This window comes from Microcebus murinus, chromosome 18 (genome assembly GCF_040939455.1).
Source record: "Microcebus murinus isolate Inina chromosome 18, M.murinus_Inina_mat1.0, whole genome shotgun sequence".
Taxonomy (NCBI): Eukaryota; Metazoa; Chordata; class Mammalia; order Primates; family Cheirogaleidae; genus Microcebus; species Microcebus murinus.
The window spans coordinates 10,197,537-10,223,026 of NC_134121.1; the positions used below are offsets into that span (position 1 = coordinate 10,197,537).

At 51.6% G+C, this 25,490-nt stretch overlaps 1 protein-coding gene across 1 annotated transcript in view; it reads left to right on the plus strand.

The window, feature by feature from the left end:
- The first annotated feature begins 1,821 nt into the window (after positions 1 to 1,821).
- Positions 1,822 to 25,490, plus strand: part of SHISA6 (shisa family member 6) — a 281,726-nt gene continuing 258,057 nt past the window's right edge. Inside the window, exons 1-2 of the mRNA XM_075994102.1 lie at positions 1,822 to 2,459; positions 24,352 to 24,512. Coding sequence (XP_075850217.1) covers positions 1,822 to 2,459; positions 24,352 to 24,512 — 799 coding nt within the window. The remainder of the gene's footprint in view (positions 2,460 to 24,351; positions 24,513 to 25,490) is intronic.

Below are 25,490 nucleotides of genomic sequence, written 5' to 3' on the forward strand. Positions count from 1 at the left end.
GGACTGCACAGATAGTCTCAGGGAAAGTTCTCTGCCACCCTCACTCTGACAGCCTGTCCCCTGCCTGCCACCAAAGCTCGCTGGGCAAGCAGGCAGAATTTTGGCCTGGGCCACCGCTTTTTGTTCTGGGTTCCCCCACCTCCTGGAAGGCCACATACCAAAGACTTCCTCTGGGGGTGGCCTCACAGCTTTGAAAGTTAGACTCCCGTCTCCCTTCCGCAGACCCACAAAGCAACTACACAGGAATGTCCCCCGCCCCGCCGCCGCCCCTCCCCCGCCGTCAGCAACAGCACAGGGATTTCGACACAGGGATAAAGGGGCCACAAAGCTGAGACTCAGAGGCTCAGGCAGCTTTTCTGACATGGCTTCAGCGCTCTGAAAAAAAAAGTCCAGGAAAGAGGAAAGGGGAGTCCCCTCCCAGCCTGGGGCAGCCTTGCACCCGTTGTGCACGTTAGGGGCGAAGTGGGGAGGAGGGTGACCAAGGGGAAAAGAGTGTAGTTTCACCTCACTGGTGACCCAACAGCTTCAGACAAGCCACTTGACCCCTGGCCTCAGTTTGGGAACCTGTAGCAATGGGTTTGACCTTTTCTCTTGGCTGCGAGCATCACCACTAGGGAGAGGCAGAGGGTTGCAAAAACCCCAACTCCCGTTCTGGCAGCGCGGGGCTAGGGGAGCCTGGGACCCGCCGCGGGGGCCGCAGGCGGGCAGTGGCAGGGGCGCTCTGGCCCCGCCGCGGGCCGGTTCACGGGGGGACGTTCCCACCCTGCTCCTGGCGCCCTCTTCCCCAGCCTGTATCGCCTTGTTAACTGACTGGTGTCCGGGCTTTGGTGACGCGGCGCTTCAAGTGCCGCGAGGGGGGAGAAGCAAAAAGGAGTCCCCCCACCCCGGGCGCCCAGGCGTGTGAACGTGGGCGGCGGCGAGCGGCTGTCCTCCCTCCCCTCCCCTCCCCTCCCCTCGCGGCGCTCCGGTTTGTGCGGTGTGCGAGTGCGTGTGTCTCCCTCGCTCCCTCTCACACACGCTCCGGCACTAGTGCAGGCGGCGAGCCCGCAGCTCTCGGCTCGCTGCTCCGGCCGCTGCGCTCCCGCCTCGCCGCCGCCGCCTCTGCAGTCGCAGCCGGGCATGGTGAGTGAGTGAGGTCCGGTCGCCGCGCGCTCCCCCGCTCGCCGCCGGACCCCGGCCTCGGCCGGCTCGGTCCCAGGGAGCCAGCCTCCGGCGGGAGCGCGCTGCGGGCCGGGAGGCGCCGAGGGGGGCGGCCCGTGCGCCCTCGGTTCCCGGCGCGCAGGGCTGCCGGGCCCGTCCTGGGAGCGGGCTCCGCGCCCTTCCCGGCCCCGAGCCGTGCTCCTCGAGGGCTGCGCGCTCCCTCCCCGCCTGCCCGCCTGCCGCCGTACCCCTCCTGCCTCCGGGAGCGCCCGTCGCCCCACCCCGTGACCGCTTCCCGTCTTGTCCCGCAGGACCCGCCCGGACGGGACCACGCCGCCGCCGCCGCCCGGAGCCGCGCTTCGGGTCCTGCCTGAGCCGAGCCGAGCCGCGCGCGGGGCTGCCGCCGCCGGCGGGGGATGGGGCTGCCCGGGAGGCGCGCCGAGCCCGCAGGGGGAGCGCGGAGCCGGCGCGCAGCCTGAGAGCCGGAGCAGCCCGCGCCGGGCCGGTCCGTGCGCACCGCGCGCCGCCGCCGCCGCCGCCCGCGCCTCGATGGCGCCATCGCCCCGGCGCCGCTGACCGCCCCGCGCCTGCAGCCCGGCCGCGCGGCCGTCCTCCGAGCGCGGTCGGCCGGGGAGCGGCCTGCCGCGGAAGCCTGCCCGCGCCCTCCCGCCCGGCCCCGCCATGGCGCTGCGGCGCCTCCTGCCGCTGCTGCTGCTCGCGCTGGGGTCCCTGGACCTGCTGCCCGGCGCCCACGGAGCCCGCGGCCGCGCCGCCAACCGGACCCTGAGCGCCGGCGCCGCTGCCGTCGGGGGCCGACGGCCCGGGGGCGCCCTGGCCCGGGGCGGCCGCGAGCTGAACGGCACTGCCCGGGCGCCTGGCGTCCCGGAGGCGGGGAGCCGGCGCGGACAGCCCGCGGCGGCCGTGGCGGCGGCGGCCAGCGCGGCCGTCACCTACGAGACGTGCTGGGGCTACTACGACGTGAGCGGCCAGTACGACAAGGAGTTCGAGTGCAACAACAGCGAGAGCGGCTACCTGTACTGCTGCGGCACCTGCTACTACCGCTTCTGCTGCAAGAAGCGCCACGAGAAGCTGGACCAGCGCCAGTGCACCAACTACCAGAGCCCGGTGTGGGTGCAGACGCCCAGCACCCAGGTGGTGTCGCCGGGGCCTGAGAACAAGTACGACCCGGAGAAGGACAAGACCAACTTCACCGTCTACATCACCTGCGGGGTGATCGCCTTCGTCATCGTGGCCGGCGTCTTCGCCAAGGTCTCCTATGACAAGGCCCACCGCCCTCCGCGGGAGATGAACATCCACAGGTGAGAGCGCCGCCTGGGGCCCGCCCCCGTGTCCTCGTGTCCCCGTGTCCCCGCGGCCTCACCCTCTTAGCATGCCTCCCTTGGCCCCTTCGCTCTCGGGCACCAGCACATCTCTCTGAGCCTCTTAAGTCACTTCCACCATCGCTTCTTTCCCACGCACCGCATCAGAGCTTGCTGGTACCCTCTTCCCCATTTCCTCAGCACCGGGAAGGCATGCTTTGGTGGCAGGGGGCTTTACAAGACGAAGTAAGAATTGGTCGAGAGCATGAAGTTCCAAGTGCAAGAATTTTACAAATTCTGTGATCCTGGATGCGGATCCAGGGCTCCGTTCTCATGGCGTGTGGGCACCTGGGTGTAGGTTGTCGCGGCATTTAGTTTCTTGAGTCATATCAGAGTATTGTCTTCAGTATAGGAAACTGACCGATGTTGGAACGTTACTGGAAAGAGTACCAAGCCGGGGTGTTCCCCATTGTTAGGGATGGGGGTGATAAGGAAAGGATGCCTCCTGCGGGAAGAAAGAATAAAGGTTTCTCCGTTCCATGTTGACCAAGCACAGATGGTGTCTCTTCATTGCATCCTGCGAGTGGGATGTTTATCTTTCCTGCTGAGACTGGAGGACTTGTTCTTTTAAACCCCGTAGGCAGAACTCTCTGAGTTAACAGTTCTTGCCTGTGTTCAACCTGGTGGGGCATCTTTCACTACTGACATTGGGGAGGCAGTGGGGGCTGCCTCCTACTAAAACTTATGCCAAGAGCTCAGAATATGGTAGTTCAGGGCTCTGCTCACTGCACTGCTCTGGCTGCCCCTGAGCGCTTTGGGAAGTCAAAGCCCTGGGGACAACAGGACCTGGCCTCTTCTGAACTCTAAGAATGACACGCCCAGGGTTAGCTCTGCTTCCAGTCCTCTCGTGATGATGAGTGGCTGGATGTGGTTCAACAGAGTCCTTTCAGGGCACGAACCCTGCCCCAAGAAATGCCTCCATTTCTGGTGCATGTTGTGGGCACTGCCCTACTAACCACACCCCCCCACCTGCCAGACCACTGCTTGTGAGTGGGCCCCCCCAGGCTCTCCGCTGACCTGTCCACCTTGAGCTCATCTCTGCATCCTGCTTGCTATCCTTATAACCTGAAAACCTCCTTCCCTCACTGCTGTGGACATTAATCACCCCTGCCTTGCCGAAGAGAGAGAAAGGCAGATAGAAATTTCTAGGCATGCTGAAAGAGCTGATTTTTTTTTTCTGCTTGATACTGTGGGTGTTGAGAAAAGACATTACTCCCGGGAAGGTTTTATTGAGTCAAATCCACAAAGTGTGAGGACTTCAAACTGAGGTGCTGGAACTGGAGTGATTCCAAAGGAGACCCGTTCATAAGACAATCTCATCACCCCAAGGTGCCACCACCCCCTTTGCTACCCCGGTCATCTCTTGGGGAGTGTAGTTTTGCTCAGCATCCTCTCTTGTGCCTGGACTGGCCCCAGGCACTGATGGGGGAAATTTGAGACTAGACTGTGGTTGAGTTGGCTCTGAAATGCGGAGGACAGGTGGGGTGGTGAGGAAAATAAGGGCAAGCTACTCTCCCTTTGAGTCTTATCTGGCTGAGAAGTCTCTTGGCTCAGCTTGGGAAGCAGAGAAGGAGTTGGCCAGGGATAAGCAGGGGCCTCCTAAAGCAGATGTGCTGGTCCTTGTCATCTGTCCACCTCTGCCTCAAGACTTGGAGGCTTTTCTCCCTCCTCTTCTCCTGTGGTCCCCGCCTCTCATCAGACCTTCTGCTCTGGCCATGGCCTCTTGCTCGTTGAGTCCCACAAACCTTTCTTTGAGTTTCTCTCTTCCCTGAGCCATTGTTCTCTGCACTTAGAGAAAGCTGCCCTCCACCCTGACCCCGCCACCTTATACAGAGTTTATTCGTCATCGCCCTGCATGATACAGAGGGTGATGTCCTCGGATGCTGGCAGCAGGCATCTTTGGATGCTGGCGTTGGCGTGTGACCCTGGAGAGGTCACTGTCCCTCTCAGTGTTCTCTCCCTTCCTCGCCGCACCGACTCTGCCTGCCCCAAAGGAGGGCGACACCACTGGTGCATTTTCTCTCTGGGGTGGGGGAAGAGGCCTCACCCGGGATGGGAGATGGATTTCAGGCTTCGGAACATTATGCAGATATGGGATGTTTCTCTCTCAAGTTCACCTCCTGATTTTATTCAGTTCACAGCCTCTCTTCCAGCAGCTGCAGTCTTGCCTGGCCAGTGCTTTGGAATCCATCATATATCTGTGTCGCCGGGTAGGGGACAATGCCTGTCTGATGTGTGTTTGTGGTGGGGGAGTCACAGGGGGACAGAGCATGAGAGACTCATGAGTGACCTTGGGCAGGTCTGGGAATCTTCTTTGTCAGCTCTGGGTAACTGAGGCACAGCGGTCCCCTCCCAACCTCTGGCTTCCGAGGCGTGTTGGGGTGAGTGTGCGCATTGCTCTTGGACTCCCGGGCGTGAGTGTGAGTGTGACCACTGGTCCTCTCACTTTGCTCACCCCTCAGAGGCCACTGCTTGCCATTCTGGGGAGCATTTTTGTGCAGACAGTGTTGTTGGGGGAATCGATGTGGGTGGGGAAAAGGAAGGAGTGATGGCAAAGATAGACATCCACGCCACCGTGGGTTTTCCCTGGGGCAAAGGGGGAGAAGAGAGAACGTACACTCTTCAGAGGTCAAGGGAGCCAGTGGGATGTGCGTTCAGGTACATATTCCTGAAATAGTGCTGCAAAGACGTTCCCTTTCTAAAAAGGAAAAAAAAGCGCTTATTCCAGTGTGTGATCCTCCCTGTAGGTGGCAGTTGGGCAAGCAGGGGCTGAGTCTGAGGGGGTTTCAGTGGGAAGGGCCTCGTCGGAAAGGGATCTTTGTGGGGTGTCAGAAGGGGTGAAAGACAGGGATGGGCGGTCTGCCTCTGTCTGCCCGGGCACACCTGTTCCCCAGGGCAGGACTTGCCTCGATCCCCCCACCCCTGCAGGGAAGAGCAGATTTGGTCTTTTCCAGAAGCGTTTAGACCTTGCTGTCATGTTTCCGAGTGAGAAGTCACTGCCTGTAGGGGAGGCGATCAACCCTCTGGGGGGTCTAAGGGATGAGCGGTGAGCACCAAGTCAGACCCAGCCGGCTGGACCCTGGGAGGGACCAGAGGCAGAGCCACTGCACAGCCGTGCCCACCCTTCCGGACTGGAACCCCATTTCCCACCAGGATCACCACCTGCCCTGCGCCTTCATTTGAACTGCCTGGGCTAAGGCTCAGCAGACATCCCATCGGTTTCAGTATTTCCCCGGGGATTTCTGCAAGGCTTCCCTGGGGCTGTCTGTTCAGCTGGGCTCCCAACACCCCAGGGCATGGGCTGTGCTCAGGGGTGGCCTGCGAGGCTGCCCCTTCCTGACACTCGGTTCTGTGTGTCTCACATTCAGCCCTGTTCTTTCCTCTTCACCCTGAGTTGATTCATTAGTGTCTTGGAGAGGAGAATCGTTCTGAGGGAGGAACTGTGTGGCTTTTTTAAATGGCTAATTAACAGATGGGTCAGGAAGCTATTAGGATGCTGTCGACGCAGTTGGGGAAATCAGAGCTGCCCTGTGTCCTCCCACTGCCTGCACAGGATGGAAGGATGAAGGAACGTGGGCGGGGTGGGGGGGATGCTTAAGGGAAGAAAAACCTGGGTGGATGTCATCAGGAAAAAGGAAAAGAATTAGCAAGTGACCCCTCCACTTGTCAAGAGGGTCCTTCATCTTTGGGTTCTCTTGTGTATTTCCAGAGGAGGCCAAGGGAACACTTTGTTCCACCTTTTCTCCCTCCAGAAATTAATGACAAGCCCAAAGTGCTCTGTGTTTTCCTTCCCAGGCCACAGAACTGCAATAGCAGGGCCACTTTGCTGGCTGATTAAGTGAGTTCTCTTTCTAGGTTCCTGGGCAAGGAATTGTCAAATCACCCCAAACACTCCATTTTTTGAAGCACTGTGAGCTCACTATAATGAATTGATCTAAACAGAAAATCAACTTGTTTTTTTTTACTTCAAATGTAGCAGTTGGAAGGAAAGAAACAGAAAGTATCTTGCCTTGGACTGAAGATCTTAGCCTTGCCTGTCTTCCTTTTTCTTTGAGTTAAAAAAAATGCATGTAAGGAAAGCAGGGAACCTGTGGAAGAATTTAAGAAGGCTTATGGAGGAGGGGCCAGAGGGAGGACACCAGGAAGACAGAAAGAAGCAATGGTAGCAAAAGGAGGAAAGCAGTCAGGTGAGAAGTTGACTGTCCCACTGAAGGGCAAAGTGGCATTGCCCACCCAACCTTCCTGTTCCATGGGCTTGGTTTTGTCCTGACTCTAGCAGACTGCAGGCAGGCATTCACTTAAGAAACGAGCCCTGCTCACCTTCCCTGGGCGAGATATGTTTCAAACTATGCAACGTAAGCTTATAAAGCACACGTTACCTTTCACACATGAGGCTAGCAGCGTTCATTCTTGCTTTCAGCAGGGCAGCCATGCAAATACTTTCCCAAAATCCCTGGACTTGGCGATTCTCCTAGGTCACGTTGCTCAGTGTCTTCATGTTCCTTCCCTACCTTGCCCCAAGCTCGGAAGGGCTGCACGTCTTTTCCTTTTCCCCCTCCTGCAGCCTTGCCCAAGGCATGGAGCACATTCATTTTGGGAAACTGACTGCTAACATACCAAGAGTTTACCCACAGTTCTGGGCTGCCAAGACATAGCAAGAGGAAAAAAAAAAGTCATTGTTTTAAATTGATTTTAATGAGAGATCAGATTGTGCAGCCGATTCCAATCAGTTGTGCAGGAACCAGTGGTGAAGACAGCTGAAAAAGTGAGCTGACTGAAAGAGGTTAATTCACTAGCCCCAGACAGACATGCGTATGGATATGGAATGAAAGGGACTGACACTGAAAGGATCTTTATGCTTCTGGTCCTACTGCCTGATTCCTCTAGGGCCTGGCAGGATTGTATTTAGGTCTTAACTTTCTGGGTTCCATTTCTATAGTCTTCGAGAATCCGCCCCAAGTGCTGCAACTAGCACACTGCCACAGGCTCTGGGAGGTCCCCACCCTCCCCCTTCCTTGCTACCCTCCCCTCATTCAAAGTCATGCATAATACATTTCTGAAATCATGGTAAATTCCAGTACATTTTGTCTTACAGTTTTGGTCATGTTTGACAGTATACCTGCTATAGAATCACAAAATGATAGTTTGGATTTGGAGGTGTATAAGATGTGTCAGATTGGTGGTGGGGACAAAATAAAGATGACACAATAATAGAATGTACTGCCCTGACTTTTCAGAAGATTTTGGTTTTACTTCTAGAGATTAACAAAAAGTAATAATAGCGTGAGTTAGCAATGTGTTCCGAATGGTTTTAGAATTAAAACCATTTAATTTTTGATGGAATATATGATGACCTAAACTAAATTCATTTCTTACCTTCTATTGTGATATTTTCTCCCCTCTTTCTCTACCTTGGGAAACTCCAGTCCATTATTTTCTCCTGAGTCACGTTTATGACCTCACCTCTTTAGCATCTTTCTTTGCAGATACTATAGGTAGAGACAAGGGCTTGATGGGGGATTCACCAGTGAACCCTCAGAGGGTCTCAGCCCCTTGGCCTTGAGCCTTAAGCAGGCTTCATTCTAAAACCAGCCGGAACACATTGCTAACTCACGCTATTATTACTTTTTGTTAATCTCTAGAAGTAAAACCAAAATCTTCTGAAAAGTCAGGGTAGTACATTTTATTATTTTGTAATCTTTACAGAATCCTCGCATTTTTATCGCAGGCAATTCATTTACTCTAACTCTCTACTTTTATGAGTAAGGCAGCTGAAATCCAGAAGAGGCTAGATCACAACGCCAAGGACCCCAGGCTAGTGGGCGAGCGAGCTTGAACAAATAGCCCAGTTCCTGTGTCCTGTGTTCGGCCTTGTCCTGTCCAATGAAAATCTATTCTACTTTACTTTATGCACATTTCTTAGTTAGTCATCACCAAATAACTTTCGGATCCTCGCAGATGTGAGTGACAGCCTTCTCCCTTCCTCTTCCTTTCCTGCATTTCTTCAGCCCCTCCCTAGTTCGGTGTTTCCAGCTACTAAAATGATTTCTGTTGTTCTTCCCTGGCCCTTTTGCAATTTCTTCACGTTCCTTTTTAACGGGCAATAACCTGATCTAAGCATCACCCTTTAATAAGAGCTGAGTAATGCAGACCATTGAAGAAGGAAAATACAGCACAAGCCAAAGGGTTGTGGACCAGAGCAAGGAGTCGCTGCACGAAACAGAGGGCAGAGATCTGTAATTAAAAATACGAGCCGTGAATGCTTTCTCTCTCTCCCAGAGATGGGCGGAAATGCTGAGACCTACCAGATCAATGAGGCTCAGCCTTGCCAGAGGCCAGGGACCTCCAGGCAGCCTGTGGCTCTGTGTGTGTGTGTGTGTGTGTGTGTGTGTGTGTGTGATTTCAGGGTGATCCTCCAGGGTGGCTCCCACACAGAAGATAGCTCCGTGAACCCCAGAAACCCATTCACTGGTGCCAGTTGTGCCCTTTCTCAGCTCTGAGCCAAGATATTGCAGGCTAATGAAGCTGGAAATTTGGGTTTAATCATGATGTGCAATTACCCTCTGTGGCACGCAGTTTGGGGGCTTTGCCTGTAATGTCCCTGCTTCTTCCTTTGAAGGAACCAGGGCATGCATACCCTGATGCGTCGTCCTCCCAGGCAATCATCTTGGCAGGCCGCATGCTGAGTCTCCTCCGGAAAGTGTTTCCACGGTTCCTCTCTTGGAAGTACTTTGAAAGCCCATGGCATGTCATTTTGACTTTCTGTAACGGTAGCATATTTTTATCCTCCTAGGGTAGATTTGATTCTTGTAAGTAGTGATAGGTCATGGGGCTGAGTCCGATGAATGAAATAGGTGATCTGAAATCAAGAGGGCCTCCAGTAATGAGGCCTGTGCTCCCAGGAGCCGTGTCAGCTGTCTCTGCAGGCAGGCGCCCAGAAGAGGCGTGTCAGAGAGCAGTGAATGGCAGCCGTGCACAGGAGTGCCCAGCAATCCACCGCGGCCACTTTGAAGGAGCCGCTCCTAACACAGAAGGGTAACTACTGGCCTTAAGAAAATCAGTTTCATGTGATGTCCATGTGTTGGGCAGGTGGCCAGGGTGTTGGGGGTGGGGAAGAAGTGGATGTGCAGCAAACATTTCGTATAACTGCCCAGAAAGTGCGAATAAAGTGCACGCCCCACCTTTCCGCATGAGATAGGAGACAGCTCAGTTTAGCTTCCTAATTTGAAGGTAAAGGGATGAAGGGACCTAGTTTCTTTGGGATGCATGGGGTCAAAGCCAGGGTGTTCACTGTGCACCCCCAACCCTTCTTTCTATCCCGGGGCCGCTGCCTCTGCAATAAGCCAAAGATGAAGTAGAAACATTTGCAAGCCTGGAGCAGGGCCCGTCCGTTCCTAATGTACATCACTGCCCCGCCCCCACCGCCAAATGTGCATTCATTGGACGGGATTGATTACAGAAATGGAGCGAGGGTGGAGCAGGCTGGGTGTAAGGGCAGGTGACAAGAAACAGCATTTGCACGTGTGGAAGCAGCCGGCTGTGCTGCTATTGTGGGTGGGATGGCCTTCCTTCATCTCAGTCAGGAGTTAAAGGGTGACGGGGGCTGGGCACTTGCATTATTGCTCCCACCGCATAGTGCAGGGCACAATCTCTACAGGCCACTCTTAGACATTGCGGGAGGAGTCGGTTCCACTGCGAGCCTGGGAAGTCCCCCTCAGCTCTGCCCAAGTGTCAGGAAGGCGGGAGCTCTGTGTCCCGGGAACGTACACAACTTCACCTCCCGTGCAATCCCGGACAGCTGGAGTTGGGGAGGGCTTGTGGTCTCAGTTAGATGAAGACTCAAGAAAGTGGGGAGGGTTGTCGAGAAACGTGCTAAGAGTTCCTGTTCTTAAGAACTCGCCCTGTATTCAGCTCCCTGCTCAGCACTTGGCCTGCAGTGTCTCACTGCATCTCTCCCTGACTGCTCTGAGAACAGGGCCCCATTTTATACATGAGAAAAGTGACTCAGAGAGGCTTAGTGACTTGCCCAAGGTCACACAGCATTGCTGGTCTCCATCTTTCTTGGGGTCCAGCGGGGCAGCTGGCTCTCACCTTCCTGGATATGAAGGGGCCCATGATACTCAGGCGACTTAAGAAAGCAAAGAGCCACCTTTGCCCTGGGACAGCTTCCCACAACAGGGGGCTGAGAGGATAAATGACCTACCTGCCTATCAGGGTACTGCGGGACCAGACCAACGGCCCCCACTTAGATCGTATGTGGGGCAGGAAGGTGCCCAGAACACTGAAGGCCTCTTTTTCAAGAATAGATTATATCGGCTAAGGATAGTGAAATACAAGGATAAGCGATACAAAGAAAATGTGAAAAAACAAAAAACACCCTGATTTTATTAATAATTGAGAAAAAAATTAACAAGTAGTGAAAGAAGCCCTAGGCAATTCTACATGCGTCCTAAGCAGCGAGGGGCGTGGAGTGAGGGGTCCTGGAGGAAAGGAGTGATCTGGGAGAGAGGAGGAACCCTGGGCTATTTCCAGTTTTAATTACTGAGGTGCACAGCTCACAAACAGCTTCATTTATCACAACTCCCCGCCCCGCCCCATTTATAACATCTAGCGAGGTACGCACAGGACACAGAATTTTAGCCAACTCACTTCTGCTTCCCTGTTACAATCTTATTCTTTTCCCCGTGTCTGTTCTCCTAGCTGTGCTTCCTGTTTGCCCCCTCCTGCCCTGTGCCTCTCTGTTTCCTATGCTCTGAAGTCCGCTGTCCCGAAGGGCACAGAAACAGGAAGGAGCCCCGGAACACCCCGATAGCCTGCGTTTCACTCTCGGGCACCCGGTCTGCTGCGGGTTTTCACGGGGCAGTGGACAGCCGCTGAGCTCACAGCCCCTGGTCTGCAGCTCCTTGCCAGGGGCACCTGAGCAGGCGACTCACCTCTGATTGAGGTGGGCGTGGGGGTCATTTCAGTAGCCTTCCCCAGGAACCCCGAGTTGCCACCACCGTCTTCAACCTCCTGGTCCCCTTCCTGGCTCATGCCTGCTCCTGGTCAGAGGGGCACAAGAATCCCTGGGTCCTTCTCGCCCCCAAACCACTGTCCTATTCTCAAGACCTGGGGAAGCAGGAGTCCCGGCCAGACTCTGGGTGGCTAGAACCTTGGCCCTCTTCCCCAGTGTTTGGGAGAAGGGTTGCTGCAGGCTTCACAAACACTCTCATTATTCCTTGCTTTTTTGGCATTTGGTCTCGTGTACTGTTCCCATTAGCTTCGGCATTAAAGTCTCATTACTTAGGACTTCTGTCCTCTGGACATATTCGTTGTTCCCTTAGCCAAATGTCCTCTTCTGGGAAGCGTGTTTTCCACCCAAACTTTGTCCCTTTTCTTTTGCCCTTGCTTTTCCAGTGGGGGGAAATCTGAAGCCTGGGAAGCCTGGATGGGGCAGGGTGGTGGCATCTGAGAGTCCCTTCCAGAGCCATCCACACCCTGAGGTTCTGTGAGCAGGGACCTTCGCTAGTTCCCAGGCAAGCTGGGAACAAAACCCCATAGTACCAAAGAAGGGAGCTACCAGGAGGCCTTTTCTGCCCCAGTCTGGAGTTCAGGCTCAGATGCAATCAGTAGGGAATTCTGGCCTTGGTCACTCCTATTTGTCTGAGGGTGGCGCTCTCGTTAACCCACCTCCCTGAAATGACAGCCCACGCGGCCCACGCACAGCTGAGCCCGCTGCAGAGCTTGGGGAAGAATCTAGATTCCAGCCTCTCTGATTTGTACTGCCTCCCAAGAAATCTTCCTGAAGTTTTCCAGGAAAGGTACCCCGCAGGCTTGGACGACCATGGGTGCAGTGGGAAACAGAGCTTTCCTGTGCTCAGACAATCGACAGCCGGCTTCTTACCCACCGTTAAGCCTTTGGGAAGACAAATAGCAGGCTTTGAGCAAAGGATCTGTTGCATCTCTATCTTTTAAGTCGCATCATTAAAATGTTTCTCCTTGTTACTTTCACTGTTTTGTCCACTGCGGCTTCCTCTCCATCTGTCATTTGATTCGTGTTCATTTGCTTCTTCTCCCCTCTCCCTGCGAGTCTCCCTCTTGAACTCGGCCTGTTGGAACTTCATTAAGCCGCATCGATTCAGACGCCGCTAATTCGAAATTTATCCAGATTGGACCCAGGCGAAGTTGTTTTTCTTCTCTCTGTCTGATGAAAAGCTGCGATGAACAGATGAGATGGTGCAGGGCACGTAGACCACGGAGAAGGACAGACTGTCTTCATGCAGGCTCCTCGTAGAAAATCGGCGTGCTAATTGCAAATCGTTCTTTACCTGTTCGATAAAGTAGCTCTTCAAAGATCTATTTTATTTTATTTTATTTTTTCAGTCCAGTTTGAAATCCCGCGATAGCCGGGGAAGCAGTAAAAATGCATTTCCCTTAAAGTGTTTCGGAGTTTTCAAGTGTCTCATTGATTGGGATTAGCCTGTCCCCGTTTCTGCTGAATTGGTGATGCTTGACTATAGGTGGCTTCAAATCCCCTTTTTAATTTCCTCTGGGGGCTGCAGCTAATTTTCCCTTTTCTTGTTTCTTTTCTCTCTCTGTCTCTTTTTAACAATTTCTCTGAGTTTTTAGAATCCAACAACTCTCTCTCTCTCTCTCTCTGGGCTTTGAGAATGGTGGCATGAGTCATGCCACAACCTCGGGGCCCAGGGGGTCAGAGATCCGGAGGCAGACTTTGGACAACTTGTCCCGTCTCTGGGAGCTAAGAGGACTTTGAGCTCGGCCTTGGCCACCCTTGTGGTTCTCTCTCAGGGCCCGAAGGAGCCACTGTTTGGGCTGACGGGGCAGCATCACACCTGCTGTGGGGTGGGATGGGAGACCTCAGCCAGCACCCCTGCCCCTCACCGACAGGGACCTCGCCCTCCCTCTCTTGTCTTAGGCGGCTCTCCAGGAGCATCCGACAAAGCCCTTTTTCTCTCACATGTGGGTCGGTTGTTCTCCATCTTTCCCTGGCTGAGAGCATTTCCTGGGAGCTGAGCTAGAAGGCAGAGAGTGATTCCAACTTCTGTCCCTTTGTGTCCCCATGACCTTGGCCGAGTCCCTCAGCCCCCCAGTCTGTTGCCCCGGCTGTGGGAGGTGGGCAGTGACGTTTGGAGGTCTCTTCTGGACCATTTTGTCCTCAGCACACCGGAGAGACTCAGGGCAGCAGAGTGCATCTGTACTTACGGGACAGGTGCAGCAGCCCTGGAACCTGGGGATGCTGCATCTTCCTTGCATGTCCCACTCAGGTAAGGATGCCATCTGCAAGTGGCCTCACGAGAATGCTTGCTTTAGCATCTTCAACTCCTAGGACCTCTTGGTGGAAAGCGACTTACGCTGCCATTAGGGGCTGCCATTAGGATGCAACTCTGGTTGGTCCTGGGGGGCCTGCCTTCTTGGGCCTGGGATCCACTCGAGGCCTCCTTTCTTCTGCAAGACAGCAAAGCACCTCTTTGAAGACAGCAGTCAAGGCCCACAGTCAACTTCCCTTCTCCTGAATAAACATTTCTATTTACGCGTCTGTCTGTCTGTCCCCATGGGGCGTGGTTTCCAGTCTTCACGCCGCTGCAGAGGCTGTCCACCTGGAAGCAGAGTTATAATTCTCTAGTAGAAACCCTGAGTGAGGTTGCCAACAGCAACATGTGGATCTCAGTGATTTAAATACAATTTAAAGATCTGAAGATTTCTTCTGGGGGCCTCTTTGGTCTGCAGCCCCAGGCAGCAGCTTTGCTCTGTGGCAGGGGTCCATCTCCCCCCAGCACTGTGTCAAGGGGACAGGAGTGTTTGCCTGTTTTGTTCTGACCTCTAATCTAGTGCCTAGAGTAGCGCATGGCACAAAGTAGGTGCATGAGAAATTACCAGATGAACGAATAAATGAGCTAAAGTTGATAGGATTTGGGGAGGGGTCTTTTTTTGTGTACTCCACCCTTAAGATGGTACTTGAGTAGCAAAATCATGATAATGTTTATAAATTATTTTAAAGGACAGATAAAGGAAGGGGGAAAGGGAAGGAGAAGGGAGGAAAGGAAAGAAAGAAAAAAAAGGGAGGAAGAAAGAAAGAAAAAATTAGGCCAGGTGTGGTGGCTCACGCCTGTAATCCTAGCTCTCTGGGAGGCCGAGGCGGGTGGGTTGCTCGAGGTTAGGAGTTCGAAACCAGCCTGAGCAAGAGCGAGACCCCGTCTCTACTATAAATAGAAAGAAATTAATTGGCCAACTGATATATATAGAAAAAATTAGCCGGGCACGGTGGTGCATGCCTGTAGTCCCAGCTACTCGGGAGGCTGAGGCAGCAGGATTGCTTGAGCCCAGGAGTTTGAGGTTGCTATGAGCTAGGCTAATGCCATGGCACTCACTCTAGCCTGGGCAACAAAGCGAGACTCTGTCTAAAAAAAAAAAGAAAGAAAGAAGAAAAAATTAACCGAGTCCCTTACAGAAGATGTTCACCAGCTCCTTTGATCTCTGTTCTTCTGTGCCTGGTTAGAATCCTGATTTGCTTTGCTCACACTATGAATGCTTTTGGTTTTCGCTGGACCTTCATCTTAATGTTTCCTTGCAGGCTAGTAGAAGTACAGCCCACGATGGCCTGGGCGGACAGACACTGTCCTTTCACTTGGCTCTCAAAGTCCAAGTTCAGGAGTCAGCAGAAACTGGTGTGTGACCATATGGATTTCTGTCCTTAGGCCTGGGTGGTGGAAGATATGGGGGGGGGGTCCCTTCTAGGAGGACCCCATGGCCACAGCCATGCCCTGTGGCTCCCACGCCACACCAAGAGCTTTGCCAGTTTGGCATAATTGAGTCAGTCTTTCAAGGCTTCCCTCTTCTGTCTGTGCTTTCATTGTGGTCCTATAGGCTGAGCCTGTGTAGACATTAGGAGGTTGTATTTGGATTTATTTATTAGTCAAATATTTATATAGTGCTTACTAGGTGCCAGGCTCTGTTCTAAGTACTTTACTAATATTAAATCATTTAATCTTTGTAATAACTCTAAGAGGCACACATTACTTTTTGCCTTGTTATTTTGGCCTATTTTTTGCAATGAAGACACAGAGCTCCAGGACGCTTAAGTAGCTAGTTGATGATCACCAGTGTCCTAAGTGGCTAAGTGTCCAGCACGCCAGCTGAAGCTCTCCGTTCCAGAATTCCGGCGTGTAGCCATTAGGCGCTGCTTCCTACATTCCTGCCTCACCTGTGGGTTTAGGTCTGCGTCCACAGCAAGTAAAGAAAGTGACACCAACCATCACAGCCACAACAGCAGCGACACCAGCAGCCCACCCGTCTCTTATCTGCAGGTACACTTAACTCATCTGTCACCTGGTTGGCCATGTGGCCTTGCTGACAAATCTGGGTAGCGTTCTTGTTTGCCCGGTTACAAATGGTAGCTACGGTTGACACATCCGGGTCTTTGGTTTAATTCCCAAACAAGCAACCCAGGTGTTTCTGAAAAGTTGCAGGCTTGGCATGGATGCTCCCCGGTTTCCCAGGCCTGGGGGAGTTTCCACGGGATGCAGGAGGCAAGAATGGAGCACTGGAGGCAATGCCGTTGGGAGTAAACTGGGGCCCTGTGGAGTGAACACCTGATCCTGCCTACCCAGCTCTCGGCTGGCCATCCATCGGCGGGGCCTGGGCAGGCACCCGTGGGGCCGGCGCGACCGGCCCTGCTCGCCTGGGGAACGAAGCAGGTGGCCGTGCCCCCCCTCGCCGAGTCCGCGACGTTTGTTGGCCGGCTGTGCTGGGGACCACTCGGACCTGCAGAGCAGCTCAACGCAGATGCACAGAGATTGTTAACACGGCAAACGAGATCTCCGCATCCGCCCCCAGCCCCTCTGCACGAGGAGAGCAGTCTTGTCACACACAAAGCCAGCAGCTGTGGTTTTCAAGTGTGCTGCGGGAGAACCGGGGAGAGTGGGAACTAAATCAAGCCATTCTCCTTGGTCCGTGTTTATTAAAAATACATTCAATTGTCCTGAGTGCATGTTTTAGAGGACAAAAGCACTCGATTGTCCAGTGGGTGAGCGTGGGATGAGGTTAGAGAGGACACCAGCCGGCCCTTGGGTGTCAATGTCAAGACAAAGTTCAGTCGTCTGGGACTCAAATAACCAGAATCTTCTATTTACCTGGAATAAAGTGTCTATACCCTACTTTTAGGAGAAATACAGAGGAAGTAGCTATCAGAGATTTACCTAAAGAAAACAAAATCAGAAACAGCTTCCATAATCTGTCCTGCAGTTGTTCTAGGCAACAGCTCCGTCTCTTTCCTAGACTGTCTACATTTTACTTAGAGCTTTCTCTGTGCACTGAGGATTAGACTGATGGCCCTCTCACAAAGAACCTTGAATTCTTTAAAAAAAAAATTAATTATATTCAGGATACTCTACTTAATTAGGCAAGAATGCTTTTAGACAGTTCTTCAAAAACAAGAGTGTTCCCATTAGTCCTTGGGAATAGGCACATTAACCAGAACAGCTTATTCGTGGAATAGTTCATCCTTTTGGCCTTTTATCATACTTGCCCAACAAGCATCAATTTCTTCCTACTCCCCCTGAACAGAGAAAGGACATGATCAGGGCTCTGAACATCCCATCTGCCTCGCTCTTGGTACACAAGTGCTTATTGAGTAATAGCTGAGCTTACTTTCTCCCTTCCGAAGTATTTTTGTGGCCCAGACATCCAGAGACGTGGCAGAGGCAGGGTGGTTTTCATCTGCTTCACTTCTCCGACCAGCAGTGTTCCTGGGGTCCTCATGGAGGGCCTGTTCATTCGGATTAAAAAGACTTGCCAGGTGTACTAAGGGGCCCTAGGTTCTCCTCTTACTTTGCTGGGACCTAAGTTTTACCACCTGTTCAATGAGTGAAGAGAGGGACAAAAAAAATTCCAACTTTTTAATTTGGTGCTCTTTTGCCACACTTGTGTTCAAATTTGCAAACTCTGTGAAGTCCAGGGACCATGGTAGCCAGACTACTGGGAAGAGCTTGGGAGAACAGGCCTCTAGCTCCTCTCTGGCCTCCTGCAGAGCCAGTGTCTAGTGGTGTTTATTGGTGTTCTAGTGGGCATTTCCTCTGACAGAAAGGTTGGCTGCTGAAATAATGTAAAAAATCTCCAAGCTGTTGATGTTAATGAGTCACTAAGGTGAATAGAACTGAGCAGTTGAGCCACAGCCGAATTCTTAGATCTGGGTATGTTTTTGCACCAAAGATTGGGCGCTCTTTAAAATCTTGTGTTTGGACACTATTGCAGGGATAGAGAAGGTGAAGAAGCAAATGTGATTTAAAGGATGGATGGAGGGATGGATGGACTGTTGGATGTGTGGATGAAGTGTTGTATGGAAGGACGACAAATGGAGTGTTTGGAAGGATAGATGGATGGATGGACGGACAGATGGATGGATGGAGGGAGGGATGGATAGAGTGTCAGATGGAGGGAGGGAGGGATGAATGGAGTGTTGGATAGATGGATGCATGGATGTATGTATGGATGGGGAGTGTTGGAGGGATGGATGAATGAATGGATGAAGTGTTGAATGTGTGGATCGAGTGTTGGATGGAGGGTTGGGTGGATGGATGGATAATATAGTGGAGTATAAGTCAGCCAATATAGTTTAACCTACCTGTGTTTGAAATCTGAATTCACCACTTGCTAGCTGTGTGACCTCGGGTAAGATGCCTAACCTCTAAAAGTCCTTTTCTCATCAGTAAAATGGAGCTACTGATAGCACATACCCTATAAGGTCATTCTGAAGATTATATGATCTAATGCATGTAATAAGAGTTTAACGCAGTGTCTGGTACATAATGATCACTCAACAAATGATAGCTTTTAATTTCCCAAGCAGGCAAGACTGTGAAGCAAAGTTATCAACAAGGTTTTGTTTATTTTTTCTATTGTTAAGGGAAATCATTTGCCATTTTAAGAAAGATTTCATGTCTTGAATGCGGGTGGGAGCACATCAAAGTGTTGATTGGACTTGGTCCCTGCAGATGGTGAGATAACTAAGCACTTAGGGAAATTCAAACACACTTTCATTTCCTTGGGACCACTGGCAACATTAACCAAGGTTTTAAGCAAATAAACAATGGGAGTTGACCTGAATCACTCATTTACTAATTGTTTCTCCATGCCCAAATATTAACTGGCACTTGCTAAATTAGCAGCCCCAGCTGGAGGGACCAGGAGGACTCATTAAAGCTGACGATTTGTAGGGAAGTGAAATGTATGGAAGAGGCAGTCCCAGTGAGCAGGATGACCGGCTCAAGTCTGAAGGCCTGGATTTAAATCTCCGTTCCATCATGTTTTAGTACTTGGATTAGTCTGAACCTCAGTTCCTTGTTAAAAACTGTGGTCATCATAGCTGCAAAGGTAATGGGGTTATGATGAGAATTGCCTGGGATTAGGCAGGTGAGCGCATCTAGAAATCAAGTGCTGTCCACATGTAGGAGAGTATTTCCATTACCCAGATGACTGACATACAACACCGAGTACAGAAGAAAACAAAAGTTTCCCGGCTGGAATGATCAGAATGACTGTTTTCCCTGATCAGATTTGCTGCCCAATTAATTTACTGTCCCTGCTCGCTGTGCATCTGAGAAAGCCCGAGAACACGTGAGCAGAAGGGACAGAGAATCCAGGCGATATTCCAGATGATTCAGGCAAAAGAGTTCTTTTGTTTGATATATCAGATATTGCAACAAAGGCCGCCAGCGGGGTGGGGGAGAGCAGGAATGACAGCGAGGGCGATTCTCCAAGCTCCTACGTCGTGCACATCTGCAGTGGACCTGGGAGGGTGACAGGGCCCCTGGGTGGGGCCGGCCAGCTCCCGCTCTGCCCGGGCACCGGGCCAGCGCCTGTTCTGTCTGGACGCCCTTGCTTGTCCGTCTGTCCTTCTCCCTCCGATGCTCTTTCCCTCCCAGCGTCTCTCTTTGATCCCTTCTCCCTGTCTCTTGTCTTCTGAATCGAATTGTCACTTCCTGCCTGCTTGTCTGTCCCTGTCTCTCTCTTCTCTGAACCTCTCCGTCTTTCTCTTGCTGGGAGTTTCGACCCCTCTCTCGCTCTCCGTCCATCTGTTTGGCTCCATCTCCCGTTTCTCTCCTGCTCTCTCCACCTGTTTTCTTCCCTCTCTTTCTTTCTCCACCTCTGTTCCCCGGCCTCTCCCTTCCTCCCTCTCTCTGTGTTTGTCACCGTCTGCCCGTCCCTGCCGCGCTCTCAGGCACCAAGAGCTGCTGCCCACTCTTTTGCAAAATCCGCTTCACTGTTCCTCGGTGACCAATTTTCTTTCCTACGGTTAGAAAGTAGCTCAGGCCTTAACCCATTTCCTCTGGCGTATCCAAATTAATTAGGTGAGACCAGGCTCGCACATTTCAGAATTAGAATAATATTTATCGCGCACCCTGGAGAGAAGGGGCTGGAAGACACGGAGAGGAACCGGAGCAAGGAGGTCGGTTAGGAAGCTGAGGAGAGCGGCGGGGGCTGGCAGAGGGGCTGGCGCCTTAGCCAGGCACCGGGTCGGGGGTCAAGGGTCGCCTTCCCAGGTGCCAGAGGGCGCAGGGAAAGGAGAGGTCGTAGAGCATGTTCAGGAGGGGGTGGGGGACCAGGGCCGTTCCCCTGGCCACCATGCTCCTCCCTGGGACAGCGCATGGTGGGCCCCCACCCCTCACCGCCAGGTAGCCCATGGGGCAGCCCTCTCTCTGGAGAAACACCTTTTCTTGCACATCAATCCCCCTGCTTGGTGACTGTGCTGTCCACCCAGCCCAGCCCACGGGCATTGAAGCCCTCCCCCAGAAGAGGATGCATCGTAGGGTGCAGGCCTTTCTTCTTTCCTCAGGTGCCCTAGAGACAGGGGGAGATAGCCTTGCTGGAACCTTCCATTCGAACCCACTCTCCAGCAGCAAGGCAGACCTGTGCACATGCGGGATGCCCTGAGCCCGAGGGTCTTCAGGAAGGTGGCCGTCCAGCCGGGCCTCGGACAGTGCCGGTGTCCTGCAGGGCTTCTCGGGAGATGGGCACCGAGAGTCTCCTCAGCCTGGGGTAGGGAAGCTCGGTTTGAAAAATTCTTTTCTGCTGGATCTTCCTTGGCCAGTCTACTCTGGAACTGCCATTTAAACTGTTAAGTGGACCAAGATTTGCTGGGCAGAATGCCTCTCAAGGCTGCGGCAGGGACCACCGTCATCCCTTTCTCTGCTTATGCAATGTCCAGGTACTGTGCCAAGACCTGAGGACGCAGTGATGACCCAAACAGACAAGGTCCCGCTCCTTGGGACACTCAGTGTCTCCAGACCCACCGGTCCCTGCAGCCCAGCCCAGGGCTCAGCAGGTCTCTGTGGAACCACACTGCATGGAGGGTTGAACACCTACTTCATCGAGCGCTGTGTGGACGTGCATCAGGCTTTCTCACCCTCGCCTCTGTTGACGTCTTGGGTTTGAAGATTTTTTGGTGTGGGGACTGTTCTGGGAGTTACAGGATGTGGAGCAGCACCCCTGGCCTCTACCCACTAGGTGCCAGTAGCACCGCCCTTCTCGGTTGTGACAACCTATCAAAAACGTCTTCCAAGGGGGACAGAATCACTCTGGTTGAGAACTGGCGACATAAATTTATTTAGTCTTGGCTTACCAAAGGCAAATGGTTTAAGCACATGGCTCCATGCTCTTTCATAGGCACCAGAGAAGCAAGAGTCTTTGTAAGAACTTGGGAGGCAAGAAAAAGAAAGAAAAATAATAGAAAATTTTTTTTGGTAATAGCTTTATTGAGATGTAATTTATCTACCATAAGATTCATACTTTAAAGTGCATGATTCAATGATTTTTGTATATCCACAGAGATGTGCAACTATCACTGATATCTAATTTTAGAACATTTTCATCCTCCCCAAAAGAAACCCCACATCCTTAGCAGTCACTCTCCCCATCTGCCCCTCCCCTTTACCTAACCGGCATTGTATACAAATGTGGTCTTTTGTGTCTAGTTTCTTTCACTTAGCATGATGTTTTCAAGGTCCATCTGTGTCATAGCGTGTGTCAGTATGTCTTTCCTTTTTATGGCTGAGTAATAGACACATGTTTTCATTTCTCTTGGGAGTACCTAGGAGTAGAATTGCTGGATCATATATTAACTCTGTGGTTAACATTTTAAGAAGCTGCTGAACTGCTTATCAAAGGGGCTGTACTATCTTACATTACTGTCAGCAGTGTGCAAAGGCTCCATGTTCCTCCATCCTTGCCAACACTTGGTAGTATGGGGCTTTTCGGTTATAGCTATCCTAGTGTGTACGGAGGAATGTCTCAGTGTGATTTTGGTTTGCATTTTCCTAATGACTGATGCTGCTGACCTACTTGTCATGTGTACCTTCTTTGCAGAAATGCCTATTTTAAATCCTTTGCCCATTTTAAAATTGAGCTGTTAGTTTTGTCATTCTTACTGTTGAGTTATAAGATTTATTTACATTTTGTGGATACGAGTCTCTTATCAGATATGTATGTTGCAATATTTTGTCCCATTCCATGGGTTATCTTTAGTTTTCTCAGTGTTGTTCTCTGATGCACATTTTTAGTTTATCTGTTTGTGTTGTTGTTGTTTGTGCTCTCAGTGTCGTATCATATCCTAGAAACCATTGTCAAATCTGAGGTCACAAAGATTTACTCTTATATTTTCTTCTATGTTTTATAGTTTTAGGACTAATATTTAGGTATACAATCCGTTTCGAGTTAATCTGTTGTATGGTGTGAGGTAAGGATCCAACTTCGTTCTCTTGCGTGTAGATATCCAGTTGTCCCAGGACCATTTGTGGAAGAAACTATTCCTTCTCCCTTGAGTGATCTTGGCACCCTTATTGAAAATTAATTCAACGTAGGTCTCTGAGTTTATAACTTACAACTCACTGTTTTCTTGGCATAGAAAGACGGTAGGAAAGTGTCTTTGATGATCACAAGAGAAGCAATCGGGGTAACTTTCACGGATGCCTCATTCAACATACATAAAGTTATCAAATTTTAGCATTAAAAGGGATCTCAGAGGTCATGTGAGTTTAAACCTTTTGTTTTGTTGTTGGGGAAAATTTTTTTTTCTTTATCATTTTATTAACATTTGTTTGCTGTCCATACTTTTCCGTTTTCTTTGCCAGTCAATTGGGAAGTCTTCACACATGTGAGAACTTCTTATCTGATGAGAGGGTTGATGGGGAAAAAATTAAATTTCAGTCTTAGTGGTTAACAAATCTGTCCAGAGGTTCCCGGCTAATCAGTGGAAGAGCTGGGATCGAAACTCAAATCTCTTGACTTTCTGGGGCAGCAGTTTTTTTTTTTTTTTGCTCCCAGTTCCTGAGTGTCAGCTCTCCGGACCCGGATCCCAGGTCTGCCTGGATTTCCTTTACCAAACCTGTGCATTTCTGCCTTCTCCCTGACTACTTGTTCCACGGACATGAGCAGGGGTAGCGGCGCGTGTGTCTGCTCCTTCCTTTACAGGCTGAGAGAAAGGAAAGGCAGTGAAGGGGAAGCATTTGGAAAATCTGAAATTGCAGTATAAATGCCACTAAATGATAAGATTGCCAGCTTGATGCTCTTTTCCTAGCAAGGTTCAGCGTGTCAGAGGCGGCATAATGGAAGGAGACAGTTTGCTCTCAGACATGTTTTTAAACTGCCGTGGTTGTCACTTTCCAAGGAGCAGAGTCTCACAGCTGGACTCCGGTGCAAAGCAAGCTTTGGGATGAGCTGGGCATGGCCGGATTTCAGGTGGGCAGGACCTCACTCCTCAGAGATATCCAGGGGAGATGGAAGAGTCCTTAACGGGCTTGTGCAAAACAGGGGTGCACTGAGAACTGGGGACTTGGCCCTGAAAGGACGATGTCCAGATGTGGTTTCTTGTGGCTTGTCCACACTCACCTGTGCATCCTTAGAAGATGCCTACGGGTTTCACTTTGCATTGCCAATGGGTGTCACATGTCACACCCACAGAGGGGGTCCCATTTGAAACCAGATGGGGGAGTGATTCCCCTCAAATCGTGAGCCCCTAGATGGTAGGAATTGGGTCCTATTTGTCTCTGCCTCTACAGTGACTGATGCTTGCTGAGTCCTCAGCAAATGCCTGTTTGGTTGTCGAAGCTAGGTATTGTGTAATAAAATCCACTCTCTCTGGGTAACTGGGCCTCCGGCGGGGGGTGCTGACTTTCTCCAACTATGGCAAGGTCTCTGCCTGCCTCTCTTTCTCCCTGCATTTGCAACTGTTCCTTCCTCTAAACTCCAGTTGCCTTCACTGTCTGCACCATCCATGTGTTGATGTTTATCTTTTTATCTGTACGTCCTGTCTTTGCAGTTAAATCACACCTTTCCCTGATGGCAGGGGCTGCGTGTTGTTCTTATCTGCATCTCCAGTATCTAGTGCAGGCTACCCCGTGTGTGTTTTGGGATGGGAATGTGGCCCCCTGATATTAGTAACCTGCTACTGAATTTGAGGCCAGCAGTGTCAGGCCTCACTGGAATGACATTCCACCGGCCGGCTGCTATGGATATGTGCTTGGTGTCGGTAGGCATTTGGGGAGCCAGGGTTTTGAGAGGGCTCAGGGTTCGCTGATGTGAAATGAATTACAAAAAGAAACTATAGTTGCAGCCTTTTAGTGTCTGTCCCCCCACCCCCAGGCATGATAACTTCTGCCCTGTGTCCCCCCACCGAGACCAGCCCCAGATGAAGCTGCAACTATTTGGAACTGAACGCTGTCTGTCTCTGTCTCTTCCCGTATGTCCATAAATCAAAGGGCCCATGAAAGTAATCGAGCTCCCTTTGTGGTTGTGTTCACCTGCTCGGTAAATCTCACTGTGTGATCTCCTCCTTGTTTAGGGCTCTGGCTGACATCTTAAGACAACAGGGACCAATCCCCATAGCACACTGTGAAAGAGAAACTATCTCGGCTATCGATACCTCTCCCAAAGAGAACACGCCGGTCAGATCGTCCTCCAAAAACCACTACACCCCCGTGCGTACGGCCAAGCAGACTCCAGGTAAGTCAGAGCTCAGTACCTTGAAGCTTCGCTGAGGCTGGTGGGATGTTTTTCTGCTCGAGTGGGGCAGGTCATGGACCGTGGCACGGTGGTGAGGGACTCCTTGATGGACAGGCAGGCTTGTGGAAGAGTTTGGGGACTGTGTCCCTGGGGAGAGTGTGGAACTAGAGAGACTGCTGCCAGTCAGTGTCTGGGTTGGACCAGGGCTGACAGTTTCAAGCATCTGTGATTTAGTGAGTGACTGGTATAATTTTCTTCCCAGAAGGGGAGCTTGCAGCAGCATGGCGGGGTACGCTCACCCCTTCTCCCATGTAGTGGGAAGGTTTAAGCTGCCTGCAATGCTAGATATGTTACCAGAAAGTACTGCACTCAGAGGTAGAGCCTGCTCGACCATTGGGATTTCAAAGAGCACTTCCTGGGGGTGGGAATGAAGCTCGGATTTTCAGGTGACCCTTTTCTGTGCTCTGTAGAGTTCCCTGGATGTGTGATGAGTTGCCATTTAATAATGATGTGCCATCCGCTTCTTCACTTGATCATCGCGGTAACGCTGTGAAAGAAACAGCAGGGCTCGTTGTCCTTGTCTTGCGGATTAATGAATGAAGCTCGAGGAAATTTAGTAACTTGAACAAGGTCACCGAGCTGTTAATAATAATAAAAACATCAGTAATAACAGCAATATAACCTAAATATTTATTGGGATCCTGTTCCGTGCCAAGAGTTAACGCCGAGCATTTTACATGAATTTTCTTATTTATTCTTCACTGCAGTCTTAGAAGTGCCTATATTATCCCCATTTTATATGAGGAATTGGAAAGTTCAATGGCTTCCCCAAGGTCACAGAGGAAGAGAGAAAACCAGGACTCAAACCAGGGCAAATAGTTAACAGCAGTCAGGGCTGGAAAACCCACCTGAGGACGTGAATCCCAAATATCTGAGCACACAGTCCTCACAAGCACAGCTCGGGAAGTCATGTCTCAC